This window comes from Micropterus salmoides, unplaced genomic scaffold, assembly GCF_014851395.1.
Source record: "Micropterus salmoides isolate LMB-PRFRI ecotype aquatic unplaced genomic scaffold, ASM1485139v1 Ms_hic_scaffold_10, whole genome shotgun sequence".
NCBI lineage: Eukaryota > Metazoa > Chordata > Actinopteri > Centrarchiformes > Centrarchidae > Micropterus > Micropterus salmoides.
The window spans coordinates 25,552,972-25,575,173 of record NW_024040041.1 but is presented as its reverse complement, the minus strand read 5'-3'; the positions used below and the strand labels follow the sequence as shown (position 1 = coordinate 25,575,173).

Genomic DNA, 22,202 nt, shown 5'->3' with positions numbered 1-22,202 from the left:
AATAAACGTCTATAAACACTTGGAGGAAAGTATCAGACTTTCTCATGTGACGGTTGGCGGGGACAATAATAAGAGCAACAGAGACACTCCATAGCCAACCATCTCACTCATACCTACGAGAGACGCTGTGCTGCTGCCAGAAGAACCCAGTGGTGGACGAAGTATTTAGATCTTTACTTAAGTAAAAGTACAAATACCACACTGTAAAAATACTCTGTTACAAATTACTGCTTAGTTTACTTAAGTAAAAGTATAATCAGGAAAATGTACTTAGTGTAGAAAAGATTCCCGTGTTATAGTATTTATTATATCATTAAATTGTTATTTTTAATTTACTGCTGTAGCCTAGTTGTTGGGGAGGAGCTCATTTTGAAGTAATGACTATTTTCATTATGAATTCCTCCGCTGATGATTTCTCCATTTCCCGATTGATTCTTTGTAAAATGTTCTGAAAATTAAAAATGTCATCACAATTACACAGCACAAAGTGACACCTTCATAATACTTGTCCAAACCTCTACATTATAACACTACATTCAAATTATTAAAAAGAAATGCGGCCAATCTACACATTTGTGAAGCTGGAACAATGAAATGTTTTTGAATGAAAAATTACTTAAACATTTTCTGTCATCCGACTAATCGTTTCAGCTGTAAGGCCTTTTCACACGGGAAGCGACACTCCGCTACGGAACGCTTGATGCTCGCGCCTCCCATCCTACACGCTCATTGAAAATGAATGCAGGCGCTTCCCGTGTGAAAAGTCCTGTACTTGTATAAACCGCTGGGTAGTTTAATTTATAACAAAACATCATGTCTTAGAAAATCTTAATTTTTGTGGGTAACAAGAATAATTTGTAAAGTAGGCCTAACTACTAAAGCTGTTAGATAAATGTAGTAGGCTAAAATAAAAGGTACAATATTTCCCCTTGAGATGCAGCAGAGTAGAAATAGAAAGAGGCATGAAAAGAAAATACTCAAGTAAAGCACAGGTACTTAAAATTTTTACTTAAGCACAGTAGGCTTGAGTAAATGTAGCCTACTGGTGGACTGTCCACCACTGATCTGCTGAGATTAGGCTACTGAGCTGCATGCAGGGGAATAAAAAAACCTGTACTATATAACAGACTTTTGTATATTTCTCACTTTCCCATCGGATGGCAGCACAGTCAGGAATTAAAAAGCTCCCAATGCCAAACGTCAACTTCACCAAGAGTAAGAAAAAGCACTATAACTACTATAACAACACTAAAACTTCCGGTGAGGACGTTCAAAATAAAGCTAAACCGATAGATAGGCCTATATACATAATATGCATTGTTTTACGGGACCAGAAATATTACACTCAAACAGTAACTTTATTTCAAAGCCTAAGTGCGGTAGAAAGATATGCTATCAATGTCTCGAATCAATTTGGTCACGATACTCCCGCCAGCTGTGTCAAACAATGCAAGATGATAAAATGTATTGTACTTCCGGTTTCGTTAGAAAATAGAATATCGCATTTAAAAAAGCCTTAAAGCTTTGGTTAGCAACTTCGGAGAAACCAGAAAGAGACAGCTAAGATTTTACAGTATTGAACCGAAAACACCCCACCCCTACTAACGCCCACGTCTCGCTCCAAAGCCACTCCCCCAAAACACATTTTCATGCGCAGTGAGTGAAGAGAAAGAGTGAGCTCAGGAAGGCAGTTAGACACACACAGGTATTCATTTAATCATTTCATTCGAACTCTGTCCCAGCTTTAATAAAGATTTGGATATCTTCTGAGAATAGCATTAGGTTAATGTTTTTTGTTTGTTGTCACACACACACACACACACACACACACACACACACACACAGATACAGATCAGTTTAAAGGAGAAAAGGAAAAGCTATTTATTTTGATATCATAGTGTTGCTCATTTTAAAACAACCACATCACATTGAGAAACAAGAAAATAGAAATAAAAATAAAGACAGAATAAGCATAAGAGTTCATACATGTCTTCCTGTGGTTGTTTTCTTCTGACCCAGGAGGAGAGGAGAGGTGGACAGAGAGCGAAGGAGGGAGGACAGCGTCGGCTGCAGAGCCTCACCACACACAACCTGCTCATCCAGTCATCCCACAATTTGTGTCAGGTCAGAGGTTGAAAAAGTTTCACACAGTTTTGATATACAAATCACACCCCTGGTGATACAAACAGCATGATGTATTCATTCTGTGGCACACCTTTAAACCCACTTATACACCAGATCTTGTATCTTCGGTTAAACTGTTAGTTAAATTCAATAGATGCTGACTAAAACATTTGAAAATCGTTGTTGACTCCCAATAAAAGGGACAAAGTGAATAGCTCTGATAAAAAGACTACAGAAAGTTTGTGTAGTGACCATTTTGCTCAAATGTCAGTCATACAGTAACTGCAGTGTCTGGTTTTAAGCTGTCTGTGTTGCATCCTATATGCAGGCTTGTGAGCTGGACATAGACACTAGAGACAGGACAGAGCTGAGCTACAAATACACTGAATATTAGCTTAGAAAAATAGCTCTTACAACAGATCCATGGAATACAAATCATGAGTGAACGATTCCAAAGATGACAATAGAAAAGTGTTAACATCCCAAAATGAGTCAACGGTATTGGAGAAAATTTTAAATTACATTGTTTGTTTCCTTAACATGAGCTCAGTTCACAATGAATCACGTTCAGACGTGTGATGGTAATGGTTGGGTTCGGTATTTCAGACAAATTAGAGGTAGCTTTGCCCTTTAAAGATTCATTTTAAGTATACCCAAATATGAAAAGTGTGGTACGAAATAACCACACACACACACACACACTCACTTTCTCATGGATTTAACACAATTATAGACAAACATGTTGGTGCTTATTGTTGAGTCATACATAAAGTGATGCTCCACTGCAAACAATATTTTTATTATAGACTCACTGGCTCTGGATTGACTTTTTGGAAAATATTACTAAGTATAAATTAAACTGCCAATAGTCACCTATCCTGCTTTCAAGAGGTTACAGTTATTATCCAAAAGATTATCATTGATATCAATGAGATGAAGTTGTTTAAAGTAATTCCAGATTACATGATGCATCATGTTGTGCATCCCTTCTGCTTAGGTAGGCAATTTGAATCCCACATGGGAATGGCAGACTGTCACTAACAATGAGAACTACTGCATAGAGATGCAATAACAGAATGTGAATACATTACATGGGTATTGGTGAAATAATGTTTTATCATAAACAGCATTAAAACTGTATTTCAATACATAAAAATATTAAGAACTATAAATTTAGGTGCTTGGATGCAAGATGGATGTTGGCTGGAGTATCACTTTAAACCTGTTCATATTTCCTACCACAAGGTGGCAGTACATACAAACATTTAATATGCTGCAAATCAGAATGATGGTGTGAACAGAGGTTTCAAAATAAAGTGGAACATATACCACACATATTTAAACATTTTTACAGTCTGTGTTAACAATGTGCCCAAGAGACATGTGTGTGAGTTATTTTGTAAGTATTGTCCTCTTTAAAGGAACATTTAGCTTTGTGCAGAAGAATCAAGGTAGAGGGAGAACTGGTCTTACAGGGTATTTGGTCATGTTGACCTTGGCCCCTCCACTCTCATTACAAACAAAGGGACATTGTGGCCAAAGTGGCGTCTGTAGTCTGCTCTGTCAGTAGATCATTCCTCACCTGCTCATAAAAGCTGACCGCTACTACACAAACTCCCTCTCTGTGCTCTCTTTAATCCACTGCAGAAGTCTTTGCTAACTCACATATTGGATTTCAAGGACGTAGCTTTCATTCAGTCGGCCCACTGCTCTCGTCCCTCACTCAGTTTCCACATCCACAAAACAGAACATCTATTTCTTCACCTCTTCTGTGTTCTTTAAATTTTTAACATTTAAAAAAAAAACACCTTCACACTCTCCAGTTCTTCCCTCCAAATGTTTGCCCCTCTCTCTCTCTTTCTCAGTTACTCCCTCGACTGTTCTCCTCTGTCGTTTCCTTGATCTTGTCACCCCCCTCCTCCTCCTCTTCCTCCTCCTCCTCCTCTTCCTCCTCATCTTCCTCCTGTGCTGCTTGGATCTGCATGGCCGTCTCTCTCACGCTGGAAAATGTCACTGACTGCTCAGTGGTCGCCATCTCATGGTGATCTGAGGAGACAAAGACTGATGTCAAAAGAAGCTTTAAATTCACAAAACCAAGTTTTGCTTTGGGTAACTGTAATCATTGATATCAGTGTTTGATAAGCATCATATGGAGTGTTGTTGGTGTGAAACTGTGGTGAAAGAGATGCCTGACACTATTGATGCCAGACACTATTGACAGTAAAGCTGAAACACTTAGTCGATTAATTGATTAGTAGCTTGACAAATATATTATGCAACTATTTTGATAATTCATTGATTGTTTAAGTAATTTTTATGCTACATGCCAAAATTTCCCTTCTTCAAGCCTGTCAAATGTGTGTATTTGCTAGTTTTTCTATGAAAGTAAACTGAACATGTTTAAGTTCTGGACCACAGGTCAGTAACTGACAACATTTTCTGACATTTTATAGAACAAACGATTAATCGATTATTCTAGAAAGTAACTGTTGGATTAATTAATAATGAAAATTATAGTTAGTTGCAGCCCTGACAGATTTTCTTTCTGTACTTAAAGACAAAGTTGAGTAATACTATTGAAGATGTTTGTTTCTTGTCATGGTTGCTTAAGTGTTATTGAGAAGCATATAGATTGGTGGATAATCAATTCAGGAATGTGCAAGTATTTGAAAAGATGGGCTGAAGAGAAATGTGAAAAAAAGAAGTCATTTTTCTGGTTTCTGATTTTACATGAATTTCTGTGCCTTTCTAAGCTGCAAAGCCACTTCAGAAATACAGAATCACACTGGATGAGACTGAGAAGGAGACTGTTTGTGCTATTCTTGAACAGAATGTACCTCACTCTGTATGTATTCATCAGATGTTGAACAGCTAACTGATTAAATAACTTTTTTTCTATGCTATCCTTCTATGATAACACCGCCGAACCTAAACTGTGTCGCTCGATTGAGAGAACAGATGAACTGTAATCAAAGGACCCAATCAGGATCTTTCAACATCCTGTTTGGCTACTTTGTGTTTCACCAAGCTTCTACAAAAGGGATTTATTGAGAGAGCATGTCATCTGGGCAGACAGAACAATTATTCTGAATGAAATGCCACTGTTCTCATATGATATATTGGATATTTAAAACCATGAATTTTGCAGCATAAAACAAACTAATAAGGGAGTGTATATGCAAAATTTTTTGCATAACTTGAGATTTTAGTACTATTTGTTTACTTTTGTTTTGCTGGAGATCAAACTTGCACAAATATTTTGTTGCAGCACATAACTCACAAACTCAGTCGGACAGGTTTTATACTCTGCACTAAAATATAAAATAACAGAGGAAGATTTGAATCAGCAGAGCAGGTCCAGCACAGACAGCCTGCTCTCTGTGCTTATTAATCCTGTCTGGCCTCTCTGACTGGTAAAGGTATTGGGTCCAGGCCTTTAGTCAGCTGCAGTGTACCCTATGACAGATTTGGGGCGAGAGAGAGCAAGCTAATATGACGCCAGTGTCTGAACACACAGAGCTTCACCTGTGCTGCCGGTCAGCCCGAAGAGGAGCTTACATTACTCTGAAAACTGCAGTAGACTTTTCCTCTGAGAAGAGCTCTGTTACTGCGTGTTCCAAATAGTTATATTTATATATTTTTAATTTTTGCATCACGTTTGTTGTGGGAGCAAATTATTTCAGAGTAGGTCAAAGGATATAAATGTTCACGATATGAATGAAACCACCAGAGGCTGAACGTCATCATATTGTCAGTCATCTTGCACTGCGTGCCTAATGTAATTATGTTCTTACTTCTTTTTTTAACTGGAAACTTGATGGTGTCAGAATTTGAAACTTGTTGCTTGTAATGTTGTAAGGTTTATAGTATGGTAGAGATTTGTCAGGTGATTGGCAGAGTGATATGTAATGCATCTAAATAGAAACCCTTAGGCACAGTGAAATAATAATAACACAGAAACGTAAAAAACATTTTAAGGTAAGTTATGTTGTGAGACATTATCTATCTTGGGCAACTCTGTAAAACATGTTTTTCTCGCTGTTTAGGTGGATTAACAACGAAGGCTTCTGCATCCTGCTGTAATGGGAGAAAAATCCCTGGAGTCCTGGAATCTCAAACTATGTGAAATGTGTGCAGACATCATCAGGGTAAATATAAAGGAAAAAGGCAAATTGGACCATTCACACAACCCCGAAGGTAAAAATGCACCTTTAGATACCCTTGCATATCACCAGACTATGACATCCACTGCATTATTTCAAATAAAGGACTGTCATTTTTACTTTGAATAGACTAATTTCCCCTTGTTTTAAGATGTATGTACAGGACATTTGTGTTTTCCAATAACTTTGAAATAAGAATGAAGGTGAAATTCTTGTTCTATTGAATTTGATTGTAGCTGTGCTGGAAATTTCTCACAGTGACATCAAACCATTTATCTTATCTTCAATTTTCCTAAGCAGATAAGAAAAATACACACCACCAATCCAAACAACCAAGCCAGGCCTGAACAACGCCATAGGCACTATGTCAGTAGACCTGTTTTTAGCAGTGTTAGAGTGTCTCAGGGTGTAATTTTCTTTTCTTTTTTCAAAAACAACAGTGTTGTCCTTGCTGCCACTGTGTGCAGCGCTGCTGCTGTTGTGGTCCCACCCAGTTGACACAATCTCACCAGCAGCTTTGGCGGGAGATGTGTCCTCTCCCTCCTGTCCCTGCCAGTGGTCCTCATCCTCCTCCCCACAAGGGTCTTCCAAAGGGGGGTAGACACCTAGGTTCTGCATATGTGCTTCAGCCATCTTCTGCACAGCTACACGCAGGTAAACACCGCACACACACACACACACACACAGGGACACGGCCACCCAAACACATGGACACAGACACAGGGATAGAGGGATATGTTGTTTTGGTTTTACCACGCTTCAACACTGTCAATTTTTTATCAAGCCTCACAGCCCTTTTAATACATGCCAGACATGCACGAAGCCAATTAAACACATGCACTGACAGACAGACAAGTAGGCAACTGCTGTATCCCACACTAATTTTTACAGTAGAGCCTCCACTGTTGTTTTTTATCCTTTCTCTCACCCTGTTCTCCCATCTGTGTGTACCTCATCTTTTCTCTACTGGCCGGCCTCCTTAGCGCTCTCGCTTGGCAGTGCTGACTCACACTCTTTTCTATCCCTCCCTATACACTCTCCTCTCTTTTGTGATATTACCTCAGCACCCCCTTCCTCTGTGTCACCTTGGCCTCTCTCTATTTCACACCCTCAGATACACAGCGTGGCACCGAGGCAGGTCACTGATTCTAGCTTGAGGTAGGTTATGTAATTTGAAATTATACAGAGGTACCTCTCTCTTTCACTCTCTGCATCTGAGCTGATGAAGGACAGATTTCCCAAAGCAGAAACGAGGCTCCCTGGCTCATTATATCATCACTCGACATGCAACACACACACAGAGATCCACATTAAATGAAGCTCTGCTGACAAGCTCTGAACGACCAGATGCAACAAGTAAGAAGCCACATCTATAAAGACACAAAAGAAAGTACATATTTGTGTTCATGTATGTATTTCTATCATGCCTATATGTGTGTGTGTGTGTGTGTCTGTGTGTGTCTGTATACACAACTGACTGTAATCCTGGATGATCCAGACTTTCCTAGACTCACACTCAGTGTTTCACAGCTGTCACACTCTAATCTCTCTCTTTCTCTCTTTCTGTCACACACAGATATACAGACCCTGCCATAGTGTGTATACTAAGAACAGAAACAAATAGAAACACGCCTATTTTCATATCACACATGCGCATGCATAGCAAAAAAAAGAAAAAGAAATAAAGGCTTTAAATGCATATCTACCCATCTGTCACATGCATTTTTTTCCTTTGCCTGTTATCATGAAGCATGTAAAGCAAGGAGGGAAGTGACTGCAGCGAAGCACGGTAGAACAAAAAGGCTTAAACACAAGGATGAATCACAACACACAACCACCTGTAGTATCAATACTGCTCACACCTACCTCTGAGTGATGGAGGCTGATACACGTTTGGATTGACACGTTTTGGTTTGAGCACTCCGTTCTCTCCTACGACCCACTGCGAACAGAGAGAGAGAAACGTCCCCCCTGATTGTTTAAAATCCCTTCCAAACATGTTTCAAGACTTAAAAATACTTTGCTGGGAATGAAAAAATATTACTATTCTCAGTGTACTGTATGTGCACTGGACACTTCAAGTTTCCACATCACGCTTGTAAGTTGCATACCATACCACAATTGGCTCCAAACTAGTTCCTGAACTAAACTCTGCTTGTCTCAGATTGAAGGTGAGCACAGAGAAACTTTCTCACTTCAGCAGATGAATGTGAAAACTGCCTTTTATTGCACTTACATCATTCTGCACTGTGAAGCTTGAACATCCTAGGGAAGAAAGTTTTTTCTATCTTTAAAAGTTAGAAAAAACACAAAGGAGCACAAATGTCTTTGTTACAAAACTTCTCAGAAGAAGGCAAGGTATGGCCATTTGCATTGTTTTACAAATCACATAAAAACTGATGATGCCAATATTGTGAGACATGTTCGAACCCAAGATGTCATGTTTTTCATGGCTGCGCCTTTACATCAAATGAGAACTTTTCTAAGGTCAAGAATGAAATTTCAAGCTTAGGGAATTTAAAATGTTCAAATGTTTTAATTAAAAAGTTCCTGGGTTTGAACAATGGTTGACCACACCACAGGAGTTTATGGTGAAGGACACAATGGAGGATCCAACAGGTTTGAAAAGTTATAACATTACAATGTCAATACCAGTTAGGAGCTGATATTTTTTACAAAGCAGACAGTAAATAATAGAAAATCACAGCATTGTATTGTTTAACAATGAAATAGTAAGATTTATTTTTAGTTTATGGGATAGGATGGAAAAAACTGTGAGGAGGACAGATGAGAATGCATGCACTTATTATAGTAAAGTGTTTTGACTTCACCTTTACCTGATGGGTAGACTGATCATCATCAGGAGATGATTGGTCGGCTACTCTGAACAGCGTGGCAGGCGTGGGCCTCCTGCGCCGGATCTATAAACAGACACACACACAAACACACACAAACAAAAAGGGTAGCCATAAATAAATAAATTATTAAACTGGCCAACACTGTATTATTAATAATGCTCAGCACAAAGCCTTGTCAATCAGATGGGAAATCTTGACAGTTCATGCTGGTGAAGGGCATGCTGGGGCCTCGCTAACATCATTAGTGAGGCTGCCCACTTGGCTGATGGTTCAAAAGCTAACAGCAACACTTAACACTGGTCAGCTTGGTGCACATTCCAGGGTCAGTAGACCAGAGGAAGACTCATTATGTAACTTTCTGATTGCAGATACAGTGAACAGGGACAGGCATGGTGTGTAGAATAAAGTGATGCTTGTTGCCCAGGTTTCAAATTATCCATCATTTAAGAAGTGTTAACGCTTTTAATACAGGACTTTATTTGAATTGAAATACCTCATACAACATACAACATTGTAAGATCACCTAAGAGTACCATGTACGGTCTAATACACCCTTACAGAGGGACCATGGAAACAAGGATTTTGGACTGAATAAGCTCAAGCAATCAGCCCAGACACTTCCCTCCCCTGTCCAGTCTCCCTCTCAGACTCCACACACTGTTCCCTGGAGGCTTAAGCACAGGTCGCTGTCGGTCTAAGAGCAGACAGCTAGGTCGACTGCAGGTCTGCATGTCACCTTTAGTAGAAGTTACTCTATATAGTGAACACTTTGTCTTTATAGGAACACATGCTCGGCTGTGCCCCTCCAGCCCACCTATATCATGCCCTGCCTGTGGGGCTGCACTCTCCCAGTTTGGCATTTCTTTAGACAACACTGTTAATACCGATACTCAGTTTAGTCCTCATAAAGTCATACTCCACCAAAAACACTCACTCCTTCTGGCAAAAATATAAGTTTGGAATATTCTCAGCATCCAGAAAAGTTATGGACAACTGTTTTGTGGTATTTTTTATATAACTGATCAATCATTACCAAATCACGGCTTTTCTCTGATTTATATCATTGTGAATTTTAAATATCTTTTGCTTTTAAACCCTTGGAACTTGCTTTGGGAAGTCTGATAAGCATGTTATGATTGAAGACCAGGCCTAATAGTCTACAGATTTATCAGTGATGAAGAGAAGTTGATTATGCTGCAGTTTCTGTGGATGTTTTGCTACATACACCGGGAAAACCTCTCACAATTGGAATCCATTGCCAACACAACACAACCAATACAAAGTGAACTTTAAAAACAGCCTCTGCTCTTCACGGCACCGCTCAAGCAAACAGGACGTGACTGTTTGATGTTCAAAAGATAAGTCTGGTGTGCTATATTCACTTTAATAATCATACTGAAATACCCTGAGCAGAGTGTGTGGGGCCCTTTGCATGTAGAGCTCAACAGTTTGACTAATTTCCCCACAATTCTAGCGGATTAATAGTTGGCTTCTATAAAACTACCTTCTGGAAAAATGTTGGATAAAATAAAGTCCACTGAGAATAAAAGCAGTGCAACTAAGTGGATAAAGTCAGACAAACAAGGTATTGAAAAGTGTCCCCTGTGAAGCAAGCCAACCTTGGCCATGACATGAACCTTGGCACTGCTGTTTACGGCATCACATAACATCACAGGAAGAGAGTTAAGTAGCCTGGCTCTATTTTGCGTAAAACTGCTCCATACGGAGAGATGTATTTGTGTTTGATTCCTCTCTATCTTGTTTAGCGAGGTGTGCGTCATGGCAGTGAGGCACATGTTGCCAAAGCAGAGGCTTGCTGAGCCGTGTGGTGGAAATATGCTGCTGTCAAACACGACAACACAGAAAGAATCGAGCGTGGATTTCAGCCTCACTTATGAAACCAGACACACATTTTAATCTTGACACGCAATGTCCAGCTTTCCTGTCTTCCCCGGATTCCTAACACAATTTGTCTTTCCCTCACCTTTAATTTCCATCTCACTTGATCCTCTGCTTCCTCCATCCTGTTTACTTCCATGTTCATCATTCATTCCTTGACAGTGACATTAACCCTCCCTTCTCTCCCCTCCTCTTCTCTCCAACACCAGAACGCGTCATAACTAAAGTCATATTATTATCAGTTTGTTTGTTGACTTGTCTGTCATTTTCTTTCCTCAACTGAACTATCTTGTTCTCTCTTTATTGGCAGGGAGAATCCACATGGCTTCCTTTGACTCCCCTCTGTCTCACCCCCTGGCGAGGTGTGGAGGCCTGGGGCTCCACGCTGCTGTGAACCCTACTTCCTCTGCCAGCCTGACACCTGCTACCAGCCTTGCAGGGCCGCCTGAGGTGGGTCACACATAGAACCACAAGAGAAAGCAGACACCAGATGTTGCCATGACCAAGCTTATGCCAAAGACCTGTGGCATAAAAGCCATTAAACTGGGAAAACCACTGGATTGGGCCTCATTCTAGTCATGCAGAAAGTGTATTTGTAAGGTGTATTTGCAAGGTTATGGTGAGTAAAGTACTAGTGATGACCCGATGGTTCTGCTGGGTTATGGCTCAAGTTATGGTTTCTCAATTGTGAATATCTGCTGCTTTTCTCTATTTTGTAAAGTTGTAAACTGTATATCTATTTAGACTATTGGTAAGAACAGACGAGACAATTGAAGAGGTAATCTTTGACTGAGAGAAACTTGGATGAACATTTTTCACTATTTTCTCACAATTCATGGACATAATTCATACACAATAATCGATTAATCAGGACAATAATAAACTTTAGATTGATAGATAATGAAAAGCTGCAGACCTGATTAACTCTAGTTCATTTGTATCATCATGGCTTACAAAACAAAAAAAACAAAAAATTTCTAGCTTAGTCATAAAACCACAAAATAGCTGTCACGCTTCTTCTTTTACTTCTGTTTTCTGTTATTCTGGTTAAAGTGATGGCAAAGTTGGGGGCATTGTTCTACAGCCCTGGAAAAATCCACAGGGCTTGCTCTTTTCAATAAACATCTGAAGAAAAACATTTCTCTGCTACACATCAAGTACAAAGCGTTGTATGTAATGTCCAAGATCTTTGTACCATTATCTTCTATTTCTGCTGTAAAAACTAGGGAAGAAAAGCAAAAACCCGAAAGTGGTCAAAGCTTTTCCCATCTGATCAGGTGCCATGGTGGCAGTTGCAGAATCAAAGAGGGAAAGATTAAAAATGGGTCCGGATTAATTTATTCAGATGGAGATAAAAGAGGAACGGTGAGATAAATGGAAGGTAAAATGATTGTGTGGGATAATTGAGGTCATTGAGAAGCATAATCAGATGATCTATTTACCAGAATGTGTGCTCACATACAGTGTGTGTGTGTGTGTCTTTGTGTGTGTGTGTGTGTGTGTGTGTGTGTACGTGTGTGTGTGGTGACTTCCAAATGACATCATGTAATCATCATGGTGGTCTTGTGAAATGCCAAGACATGACCTCCTGAGCCAGGAAAAAGACAACAGACAAACTCCCAGGTAAATTATAAGGCAGGTCCTAATGTAGATGAAATTACATTAGAACAATAAAACCATGAAGTACATAAATGCATTTGTATTTACATAATTTGCATTCACACACAAAATGATGGTGGCACTGGTGGTGGCAGTAACGTGTTGCAGTATGTCATCGGCAATGCCACACGACATAAACACATACTGTGGAAGCTTTAGTAATTTTCCAGCCTTAGAACCACCCCACTCTCCTCATGTTACATAATATGTATGTGACTTACTCATTTACGCCAACACTGGGGCACAGCGTGTGAGATTACTCCCGCTACATTTTATCCCTCCTCTCCTCCCTCTTCTACTTCACTAAACCCCCTGCCCCCAATCTCCCAAACCCTCTCCTCCACTGGCAGCTATTGTTTTTGTACCAAGATCGGTTGAGCTGCTGTGAGCTACTGAGGGGTTCTGTGTGGACTGCTACGCTGGCCTTTCAGCAGTTCCACAGATCTACGCATGTAGGCTTTCCCGAGAGACAGCAGCACCTCAGTAGGTTTCACACAGAGCTTTGATCTCAATAAAAACATTGGCTGATGGATCGTAGCAGCGAAAGGAGATGCATCAGTTTGTCTAAAGCTGATGAGTGAATTTGAATAATGCGCTGACTCTGCATTGTGTGACAGATGGAGGAGGCTGAGAGAGAGAGAAACCTCTAGATTTACTGAAAGTTTTTATTAAACGGTCATGCTTTTATTTTACTTCCACTGATTTGTTGATGATTTCTTTACACCTCAATAAAGCTCTTTGGAGGTAATGTTTTGAGAGACGTACTATAAATAAAAATCTCACAAACAAGTTGTATTTTTATAAGTCTGTCACGTCAAGTGTAATTGGAGACAAGGAGGTTAAGTTGCCAGGACTCCAATACCTCCCTCTGTGCTGTGTGGGGTACATGAGTCATTGGTAAATGTTGACTTTGCACATGTGTGTATGTGTGCGCAGGTATGCGTGTGTTGGCTCAGCACAGTCTTGCATCGTAGCCTGGGAGCAGATCGGCTGATATAGGTCTTCTCCCCAGAGGCCGTCCTCTAAGCCGGTGCTCTCATGGCCAGGCCTATAAAAAGCAGCAGCAGTACAGTATAAACTAGATTGCAGGGGTCTCGGGGGGGCTCTGTGGGATGAGATAGAAAGGCTCTAATAGCAACAGTCATGCATCTCGAGGGGAGTCAGCTTTGCAGATCAGCGCCAAGACGCGAAGACAACACAGAGAGAATCACACTTCAGATCCCCTTCCCTGTCAGCTTTCATCTCTTGTGTCCAGTAGCATGTGTCTCAACTCCCTATGATAGAGGTGGGAGCATCACTCTGGTCCAGATGAATCTTTTCTGACTCTCCCTCTCTCCCTCATGGCCTGGCTGTAACCCAGCACCGGATGGATGGATATGGATTTGTACAAGATTGATTTGCAGTTATTGCATCTGCCCACAGGCACATGCTGCCACATGATTCAGAAATAAGCACTTGTATGTGCATGGCATAAGGTACACCAATGGGAGCATACTCAAAATGTTCAACCAAAAACTATGGGAGGCATATGGAGTAAATTTGTTCTAAAATTAAGTTAACTTGTTAACCTAGGTTCGACTTCTCGACCCACCATCCCTTTCCCTTCCCCTCATCTTCTCTTCCCTGCCCCTTTTATCCCTTATTATTGAATCTAGTGCACACCTCATCTAGGTACCGTGTGGGGGCCCGTAATATGCTTGGGTGAAAACACGTCTGAGACAGAACCCCCACACCAAGTCTCCCTCCTCCCAGTCTTCTGTACATCCTCCCAGACCAGCCTAACAGACAACATCCTTCTTCCACCATCACCCTTCGCCTGTCCATTCATCTGTCCTCAAACATCTATACATTCCGAATTTCCATTAAACTTTTATATGACATATTGTTGTGGTGTAGTCCTTGCCAGTGACATTTTGTGTCTGCTCCCCTTGAGAATACTGTTTCTGAAGTGAAGATGAATGATATTTTTAGTTTGTTATTCCTTCATTTCTTTAATTGAAGAAAATCGTCTCCATGGGGCAGCACATGCATCATTCACCCTAACATTTTCTGTCACCTCCAATTTTTCTCTTTAAATACCTCTCTCCACTTGAGGCCACTCACCTCGGCTCTGAGAGGTGGTCTGCTGCAGTTTTGTTCCCTGTCTCTGCTGTCGTGACCCCACCGACCCGCTTCCCCAGTGAGCCTTTCAAAACGAAGTGGCACAACCCCATGTGGTGCTCTAAGTGCAATCTGGCAATGAGCTCAATAACACAATATGGTGAAAAATGATCCCTCTCAGTATGAGATGAGTGTTTTTTTCTGTTTGTATATTTCTAGTGTAAATAAATGTTTTGACAATTTAAACACCTGTTTTATGGATATGTTTGTTGGATATATTTTGTAAGTTTAATTACAAATGGTATATTACAAAGTAATATCAACCTTGCAGGTTTAACCATTCCAAAAATATTTAAACTCTAAAACACAATTTAAAAATTAATGCATTTTTGCTAATAATACAAGGGCAATGGGTAATTGGAAATTCAAACAGGTTTAGCAAATTCAAAGGACACAAATACAAAGATAAAAGGTATTGTTGCCTGTATCTTATCTGGTTAGTGTGAATAGCATATCTATTTTGATTTTGTTGGTGGGAGGCACAAATCTCATCAATATCATACCAGACTGTGTTTGAGCTCCAAGATGTTAATCATCAGCATGATTAATTGACATCATCGTCTCTTTCTCCTGTTTTGTTTATGAACATATTCACACTGGAATTTATGGAATTTGACTTTTTTAGGTTCTGTGCTTTTCTTTTTTCAAAGAATAGGCCATCCTGTCCCTTCCTGACAAAGCTGGCAGACAAAATGTTTCCATAAGCATGACAAATGCACAACCAAAGGCCAGTGATCAGATCTATCATGTGACAAACAGTTCTGTCAGACACATTTAGGCTATACCCAGTCATCACTAACAGACAGTGCTGCCGGGCAGCTTCAACAAGGCTTCACTGAGTAACACCCGCTTGTCTAGCTTCCAGTTGTTACAAAGAGGGTCAAGGACATGGCTACACAAATTACAACCCCCAGCTCAGTGAGGTCAGAGGTGTGTCAGATATGCATGGTGTGCTCATTCCTGTTCAAATGAACAACATCATTGAATTCCCATAAGTTTGAGAAGCTGCTGCATGTTGCTTCTCAACATTCACGTAACACTTTTGCGATGACCTTTGGCCCCACCACTGGCTAACTGAATAAACAGATGGGCTGGGGATAGCATCTGGAGGGGCTCTCCAATGACCCTAAAATAGGAAATATAATTACGTTGCACCCACTGGCAGAATGACATCATACTCAGACAACCATCCCCTCTCTCTCCTCCTTTGTCTCACAGTACCCCCCCAGCATTTACGTAATTAGCTGCTGGTAGCTGTTTGGCCTGCTGTTCCGGAGACTGTGGGAAGAAGGGTTTACCATCACAACACAATGAAGATAATGTGCCAGTGGCTGATGAGTGACAGGAAGCCACCTGCCAGGCCACAGCATACACTGGAGCAACACACAGGGCGAGGCAGCAACATGGGAGGTGCCAATCAAAGCTTTCACAAAGACAATGCCACGGCTAACAGCCTGCAAACACTAGGATAATTCTGCTTTTCTTGTTCATACACTCAAATTTAGTGGTGTCACATTGTGCAACTGACGAGTTCCAGAGGTCAACAGGCAGTACAAACAAAGGACAGAGTAGACATAGTTACTCATCTGCAACGTCATATGTACCCAGAGGTGATAAATGAAAAAAGAAGGTTACTGTTGATGGTTGCTATGTAGCTTACATGTCATTGCTTGGAAGCAAAAGGCATTTATAAACCTAACTCTCCAAACTGTCAACTTCACTTAAAATTGTAATCAAGATTTGTTAGCATTAAGATGAAATGGTTCAAAAGATCTAAAAATACCTTAATTTATCATCTGATTGCGTCAATTCCAAATATTAGCTGTTTTTCAGGAAGACAAACCACTTGTTCCTGTGATATTTGTGCATAACCTAGTTTTTGCGTTGGGCCATTTCCCCTAAACATATTGAAGATGACCTGTTATGCCCCAGTGCAAGCTCATTAAGTTGCAGGCAGATAAACATGAAAAAAAGAGAGATTACAACTGGCATAGCAGCAATAACATAATGCCATGCCTTTGCTGTGTTGATGAAACAGGGATCGAGACCAATCCCATTTGTTTTGAGTCATGCCTCAGTGTTCCTGTCAATATGCCTACATCAGTCTGACCATCCTGTGGCTCTTTGGTGAGAGAAAAGGACCCCAGCTTCTGACCCTAAAAGTAAAAACAGGAGGGAGGATGGCAGCTCAAAGTTGCAGTTCACGGTCCAGAGCCTGATACAGTTGTAATGAACATACTCATGTCTGACGACATTTGGTAACAAGTCAGCTCTAAATCCTGTTGAGCCCTTATCCCCCACCTCCATTTCTGTCCCCGCTGTACCACCATTGCCTTTCTAATACTCTACCTCTCCTCTCATCATAAATATGATTGCTGCTGTTATTGTTACAGCCAGGGTTAGAAGATGAAGTGCTTCAGGTGCTATCACAGAAGTAAAAAAAGATGCAGTTAAGAGATGTATGAATGCACATTAGGGGGCTATTTCACTTCATGCCTGGACGATAGCCTGACTTGGTTTGATTATCCCTGAAGTGACAAGTGAGTGACATAGAGGGATACCAACTGACACCAACTGGCTATTGAGGATTTGCTGACCATGAAAGGCTAAGAGGGCACATTCCAGCATTGCATGCCTCCGTCAGGTTCTGTACAGTCCCCATGCATGCCTGCCTGAGATGCAGCGGCCATTATGGCACATTTTCAACTCACTGTGTACAGTGTCAAGAGGCAACAAATTGGCCTACCTATGCTCAATCTTCATGTTTAGGTGTTTAAAACATTACACACATCCATGTGTACATGAGCCAAAATAAGATGATAGGTAATTTCAGGTAAAGGAGGGAGTAACAAACACATATGCAACTTACAGAAGACAGGGACCCATTGATTGTTTCCAAACTGTAATTACAATCTGTGGTTTCCAGCAAGGCAATTTTTTTTTTTTATAATTTCTTTCCAAATTAGTTTTTGCCACTACAAACAACAACAAACCTCTTTGGGCAGGCAACTTTTAAAAATCCATTATGATTAAACCCACAAATCACGTCATTGGGCAAATTGAGTCACAACACTACAGTGACATGACTGACTGCCCACGTGCAAGGGAAAGATCACTGCACCCTCTTGCCCAGTCCGAGCAGCCTTTGTTCCATGTTCTTTCTAGGAGTGCATGTTGACAATCCCGACAAACTGCTAATGTTTACCCACAAACACATGCTGCATCAAAGGTTGCTGTTTGACGTTTAACCCAGAGGCTGGACTAGGGAGGATGATAAGGGGGTTTGGAGGTAGGTCGGGTAGGATGAGGTATAGGCTAGAGAGAGTGGGCAGGGCAGGGGAACCTAAATCATGCCCTCCATCATCCCTTTAGGTTTAATATAGATTAATGTGGAAGTGTTTGCCATTGGATGGCTTTGATCTGATGCCCTTTCCCGTTCCTTTGATATTCCCTTTCATATTCTGAGTTTCCTGTCAATTCAAAGGATCGACATGAGCTGACCAGATCAGGTTGAGTCGAGAAAGGAGAAACATAGAGAGATGTCTGTGTGTTGAGGCCACAGGGAGGCAGACTTGGAGGGAATCAGGGATGCAGCATCTGCACCATGACCCTAATCTCTGTCCATCATGCACATTACCCTACATCACTTGTAACACACGCAGGATTGGTGTGTGGGTGTGTGTCGAGTGGGGGTAGGGATGGTAAACATAGCCATGTGCTTTCTCTGTGTTGCTGCGGACAACCTCAACTGGACTCTTGACCTCTCAACTTAAGAGATAGGAGGATTTAAGGAAGATACTTTAGGAGGGCAGAACATAGCTGCAGATATGCTGAGAATCCTTTCTTGGCACTGGGAAACAAGGAAGGAAATATTATGATGACAAATGTGTTCTTGAAAAATTCTGGGCTCCCGAGGGATTGAAAGAAGGCCTTTAATTAGAAGGGCTTACACAGTGATGTAATCTAGTACTAAGTTAAATTCTCTCAGAATAAGTGTCAGTGAAGTGAGAAAGCTTCGCTTGGGTCCAAATTTTGTTCGAGCGACATTCAGGTTGCCTTGGATAATGCACAGAACCCACTGAGGACAGAAATTGGTAAAAATCTGCTGACAGTGAGGTGGATTATTCTGACTAGTCTAGACATTGTTAATTGAAAGAGGGTTTTTATAATTTTAGAAGTCACTTTTAAAAGCCCCACAAGCTAAATTCTGTTCACGTTCAATGTATGGAAGAAGATTCAATTAACAAATGTCTCAAAACTTGGCTTAATAAATAAATGACAATCGGCATGGCAATAGGGGTAATACGAACGTTTTTTGTTATTTGGTTAATCCGCTTTTTATGGTAGACCATGCATATATTAAAGTATTACTTCAGATGAGAATATCTTACACCTCAGAGGCATTTACAAATAGCTGCTGCCACATTGTGCAACATTTCACTGAGTAGGAGATATGGAAGCTTCACTAACATTAATACCCAACCCTTCAAAGAGCATTCACACATACATTGTTGTTTACATTGGTGCTGTTAAATGTTTGTAATTAAAGTTGTCCATTAAAGTTGACCTTTTAGATGCCAACTATGGGGGAGCTTTGGGTGACATAGTTGTGCAACCCATCTCCATAGTAACAAGGCCACAGCAGTTTAGTCAATAGCGTTTTTTGGGGTTTAAATGCCATCGGAAAGAGCAGTAAGGAGTAACCGGTTGTGTAACAAGAGTGAAAGAATAGTATAGTCATTGCAACTCATTAGCAAAGATGGACTTGTGGGCGACAGTAATTGCTGAGGGAGGGGAAGGGAATGAAATGAGAGTCGTTAACCGTTACCCCTGCCCACCCACACGTCCCTGGAGACTCCCATCAGGCCTGGGTAGATGCTATCTGCTTTTAAACACACATAAACACATCCTCCCCTGAACACCCTTGGGTTTCCCATGCTTCTCCATTTGTTGCTTTCTTGTAACAATCAGCTTTCATCCACCTGCACACACAATCACATACAAACAACCAATTCCTCTAGAGTATCCAAACTGAGGCATATATTTTTTATGCTCTTGAAACATCTACATTTGAATTAACTGGCATCCCGAACAGAAGCACCATACTGTCACAGAAGCTTTAGCACACACAACCTATCTGAAGGTAAAGGCCAAGGCCGGCCTGCTGGAAGAGAGCCAGCCGACCAGACTAAATATAGCTGATCATTGTTTGACCATAAGGTGATTGAGCAATAAGGTCCTGCCCAAAACAGACGGAAGCGAGAGAAGTTCTTTTTTAATAACATATGGTAGATTGATATCCTGTGGTTTACTTGGAACAGATTATAGAGATCAGAGCACGATGAGAGAAAGAGGAAATAGGAGGGGGAGGAGGAGAGCAAGTGTTTACGTGTAAAAGTAGGTGGAAGTCTCGTAAAGCCTTGCAAAACATTTAAATTTTAGCAAGTCATTTATTCTATAACTCAGTATATTACACTTGATTCAAGAAAAAAGCGTGAAACAAACTTGTTATCAGAGTATATCATGATAAGTCAGGGGAAAGCTGGAGCATGATTGCAGGTCCCTCTACTTCATTAAAAGTCTTTTTTTATGCAAGCTGTGAAACAAGGACAGTTACTGGGGGATCTGACCCTAGACAGGTGAACCTAGAGATTAGGTTGTGTGTCTTTCTCTCTCTACTTAGCTTCATATAGCACATCTCTCGCTTGCTTTCCCGCCCCATCTCTCCTCGAGCTCTCAGGAGGGATGAGCCAATGGCCTCGATCTACCTCGGCACCAAACGGTCCCTACTTTGGCCCACTTTCCCCTGCTCCAAAATAAGAGCCACCACCATTTGAGCCAAAAAAGAAAGATCAGAGTTGTTCTGTTATAAATGAGCACAGCAGGCAGCCAAAGACAAAAAAACAGTAGTAATTAACAGTGACAGCTACTTGATCAACAAAATGTTACGGACTTCTTGTTGCTGCTGAGTTACAAAAGAGTGAAATGGCTTCATGTGCAAGAAGATAACTTTCGTGTCAATGTCACATTGCTGAACAGGTTAAAATGAGATGAGACAGCAAGGCACTGGTCTCATGAGGAAACAGAGAGGGAAATGTCATCATCATTTCTCAAGCACTTGGCAGACCCAGCTGTACATGAGGAACTTGTCAAAAATGAAATTAAGCAGAGAGAAATGTTGATGCAATGTTCCAAAGTGGACACATTTGGCCAGTAATTGAACAGCACTTCATATCTACACTGAACAATGCTACCCCACCTTTGAATGACTGGGTGAAAGGCAGAGTGGAAATGAGTAAGTAAGAAATATAATATATTATTTAAGTCAAACACAAAAACAAGTCAGAGATAAAGCTAAAACAGAATCTCCAGAAACAGAAAATTTATATTTCCTTGGGTCAAACACCAATCTGTCCACCGCCTGCTCACCATCTCCACTTGCCGAGGGTCAAGGTTGGTGGGCACAGAGGCCGGCACAGCAAAGTGGATCTTCTTTCTCTCCTTGGACTCCCCCTCGACCTCAGTCGACACAGAGGGCTCCATGGCTCTGGATTCTGGGGGTCTGACTCCCAGTGGAGTGGAGGGGTTGCTGCCAAAGATCACTAAAACCTCCCTGGAGAAACCTCCCACTGCTGGGTAGTCCCACTTCTGAAGACTTGTCTTCTCTCTCCTGCCTTGCCACCCTGGCTCCCTTCTTCTCTTAGAAAAATAAGAAATTGAACAGACTCTCTCTTTTTCACCTTCTGTACTCTTTCCTTCTCCAGCAGTTGCTAATATTCTCCCCTACGTCTCCTGTTCTCTGTCTTTCACTCTTTCTCCCCTCTCTCACAACCTGTGCTGCTGGAGTGAATGAGGCAAGTCCTTAGATCTAGCTGTGAGGGAGAGAAATGGGTGGGTAGAGGGTGGAGGGGAGGGGCCAAGGTCCAAAAGAAGGTGGAGATATTAGGAGAAAGGGGAGCAGCCAGAGCAAATGGGGGAGGAGAGGAAAGAGGATGCAACAGGGGGCGGAGGGGGAGTGGCTGTGTTTTTCTGTCTATCTAAGCTGAGGATGATTTGTAATCAGAAAAAAAAATAATAATCTCATCACATCAGCTGAGCCTCTTTTGGCCTCTATTTGTGAATGAGAGATTTATGCTGAGAGAGGGAGGGAGCGGGGAGTGCAAGGAGAGATAAACAAGAACAGAGATGCGTGGAGCATGCGGGGGGAATGAACATGGAGATCTGACAGCTAAGCCCATGCTACAGGCATCACTAGATTGATTAGGTTGGGTGGTGTGATATGTGATGCTGTGACCAATGATTTTCAGTGAAAGCCCCAGTTACAGTTAAATGCGCGGGC

At 41.2% G+C, this 22,202-nt stretch overlaps 1 protein-coding gene across 2 annotated transcripts; it reads right to left on the bottom strand.

The window, feature by feature from the left end:
* Positions 1–1,856: 1,856 nt before the first annotated feature.
* Positions 1,857–21,738, bottom strand: ppp1r1b (protein phosphatase 1, regulatory (inhibitor) subunit 1B). 2 transcript variants are annotated; one of them, XM_038704811.1, is made up of 5 exons: positions 21,293–21,738; positions 9,119–9,208; positions 8,154–8,229; positions 6,797–6,931; positions 1,857–4,170 (listed from the first exon to the last, which is right to left on the bottom strand). In XM_038704811.1, the coding sequence occupies exons 1-5, from the start codon at positions 21,404–21,406 to the stop codon at positions 3,986–3,988; spliced, it is 600 nt and encodes a 199-aa protein (XP_038560739.1). In that variant the 5' UTR covers positions 21,407–21,738; the 3' UTR covers positions 1,857–3,985. The 2 variants fall into 2 exon arrangements, with proteins under 2 accessions (XP_038560739.1, XP_038560740.1); XM_038704812.1 differs by having other exon boundaries at positions 9,125–9,208; positions 21,293–21,736.
* Positions 21,739–22,202: the final 464 nt, after the last annotated feature.

Bases quoted from the DNA above. Each gene is read 5' to 3' on its own strand.
- ppp1r1b (XM_038704811.1), bottom strand. From the start codon at position 21,406: ATGGAGCCCTCTGTGTCGACTGAGGTCGAGGGGGAGTCCAAGGAGAGA. The intron at 8,230-9,118 runs GTGAAGTCAAAA...CTCTGTTCGCAG, and splicing joins AGTCTACCCATCAGGTAAAG to TGGGTCGTAGGAGAGAACGG. The intron at 4,171-6,796 runs GTGAGATTGTGT...TTGTCTCCTCAG, and splicing joins ATCTCCCGCCAAAGCTGCTG to ATCACCATGAGATGGCGACC.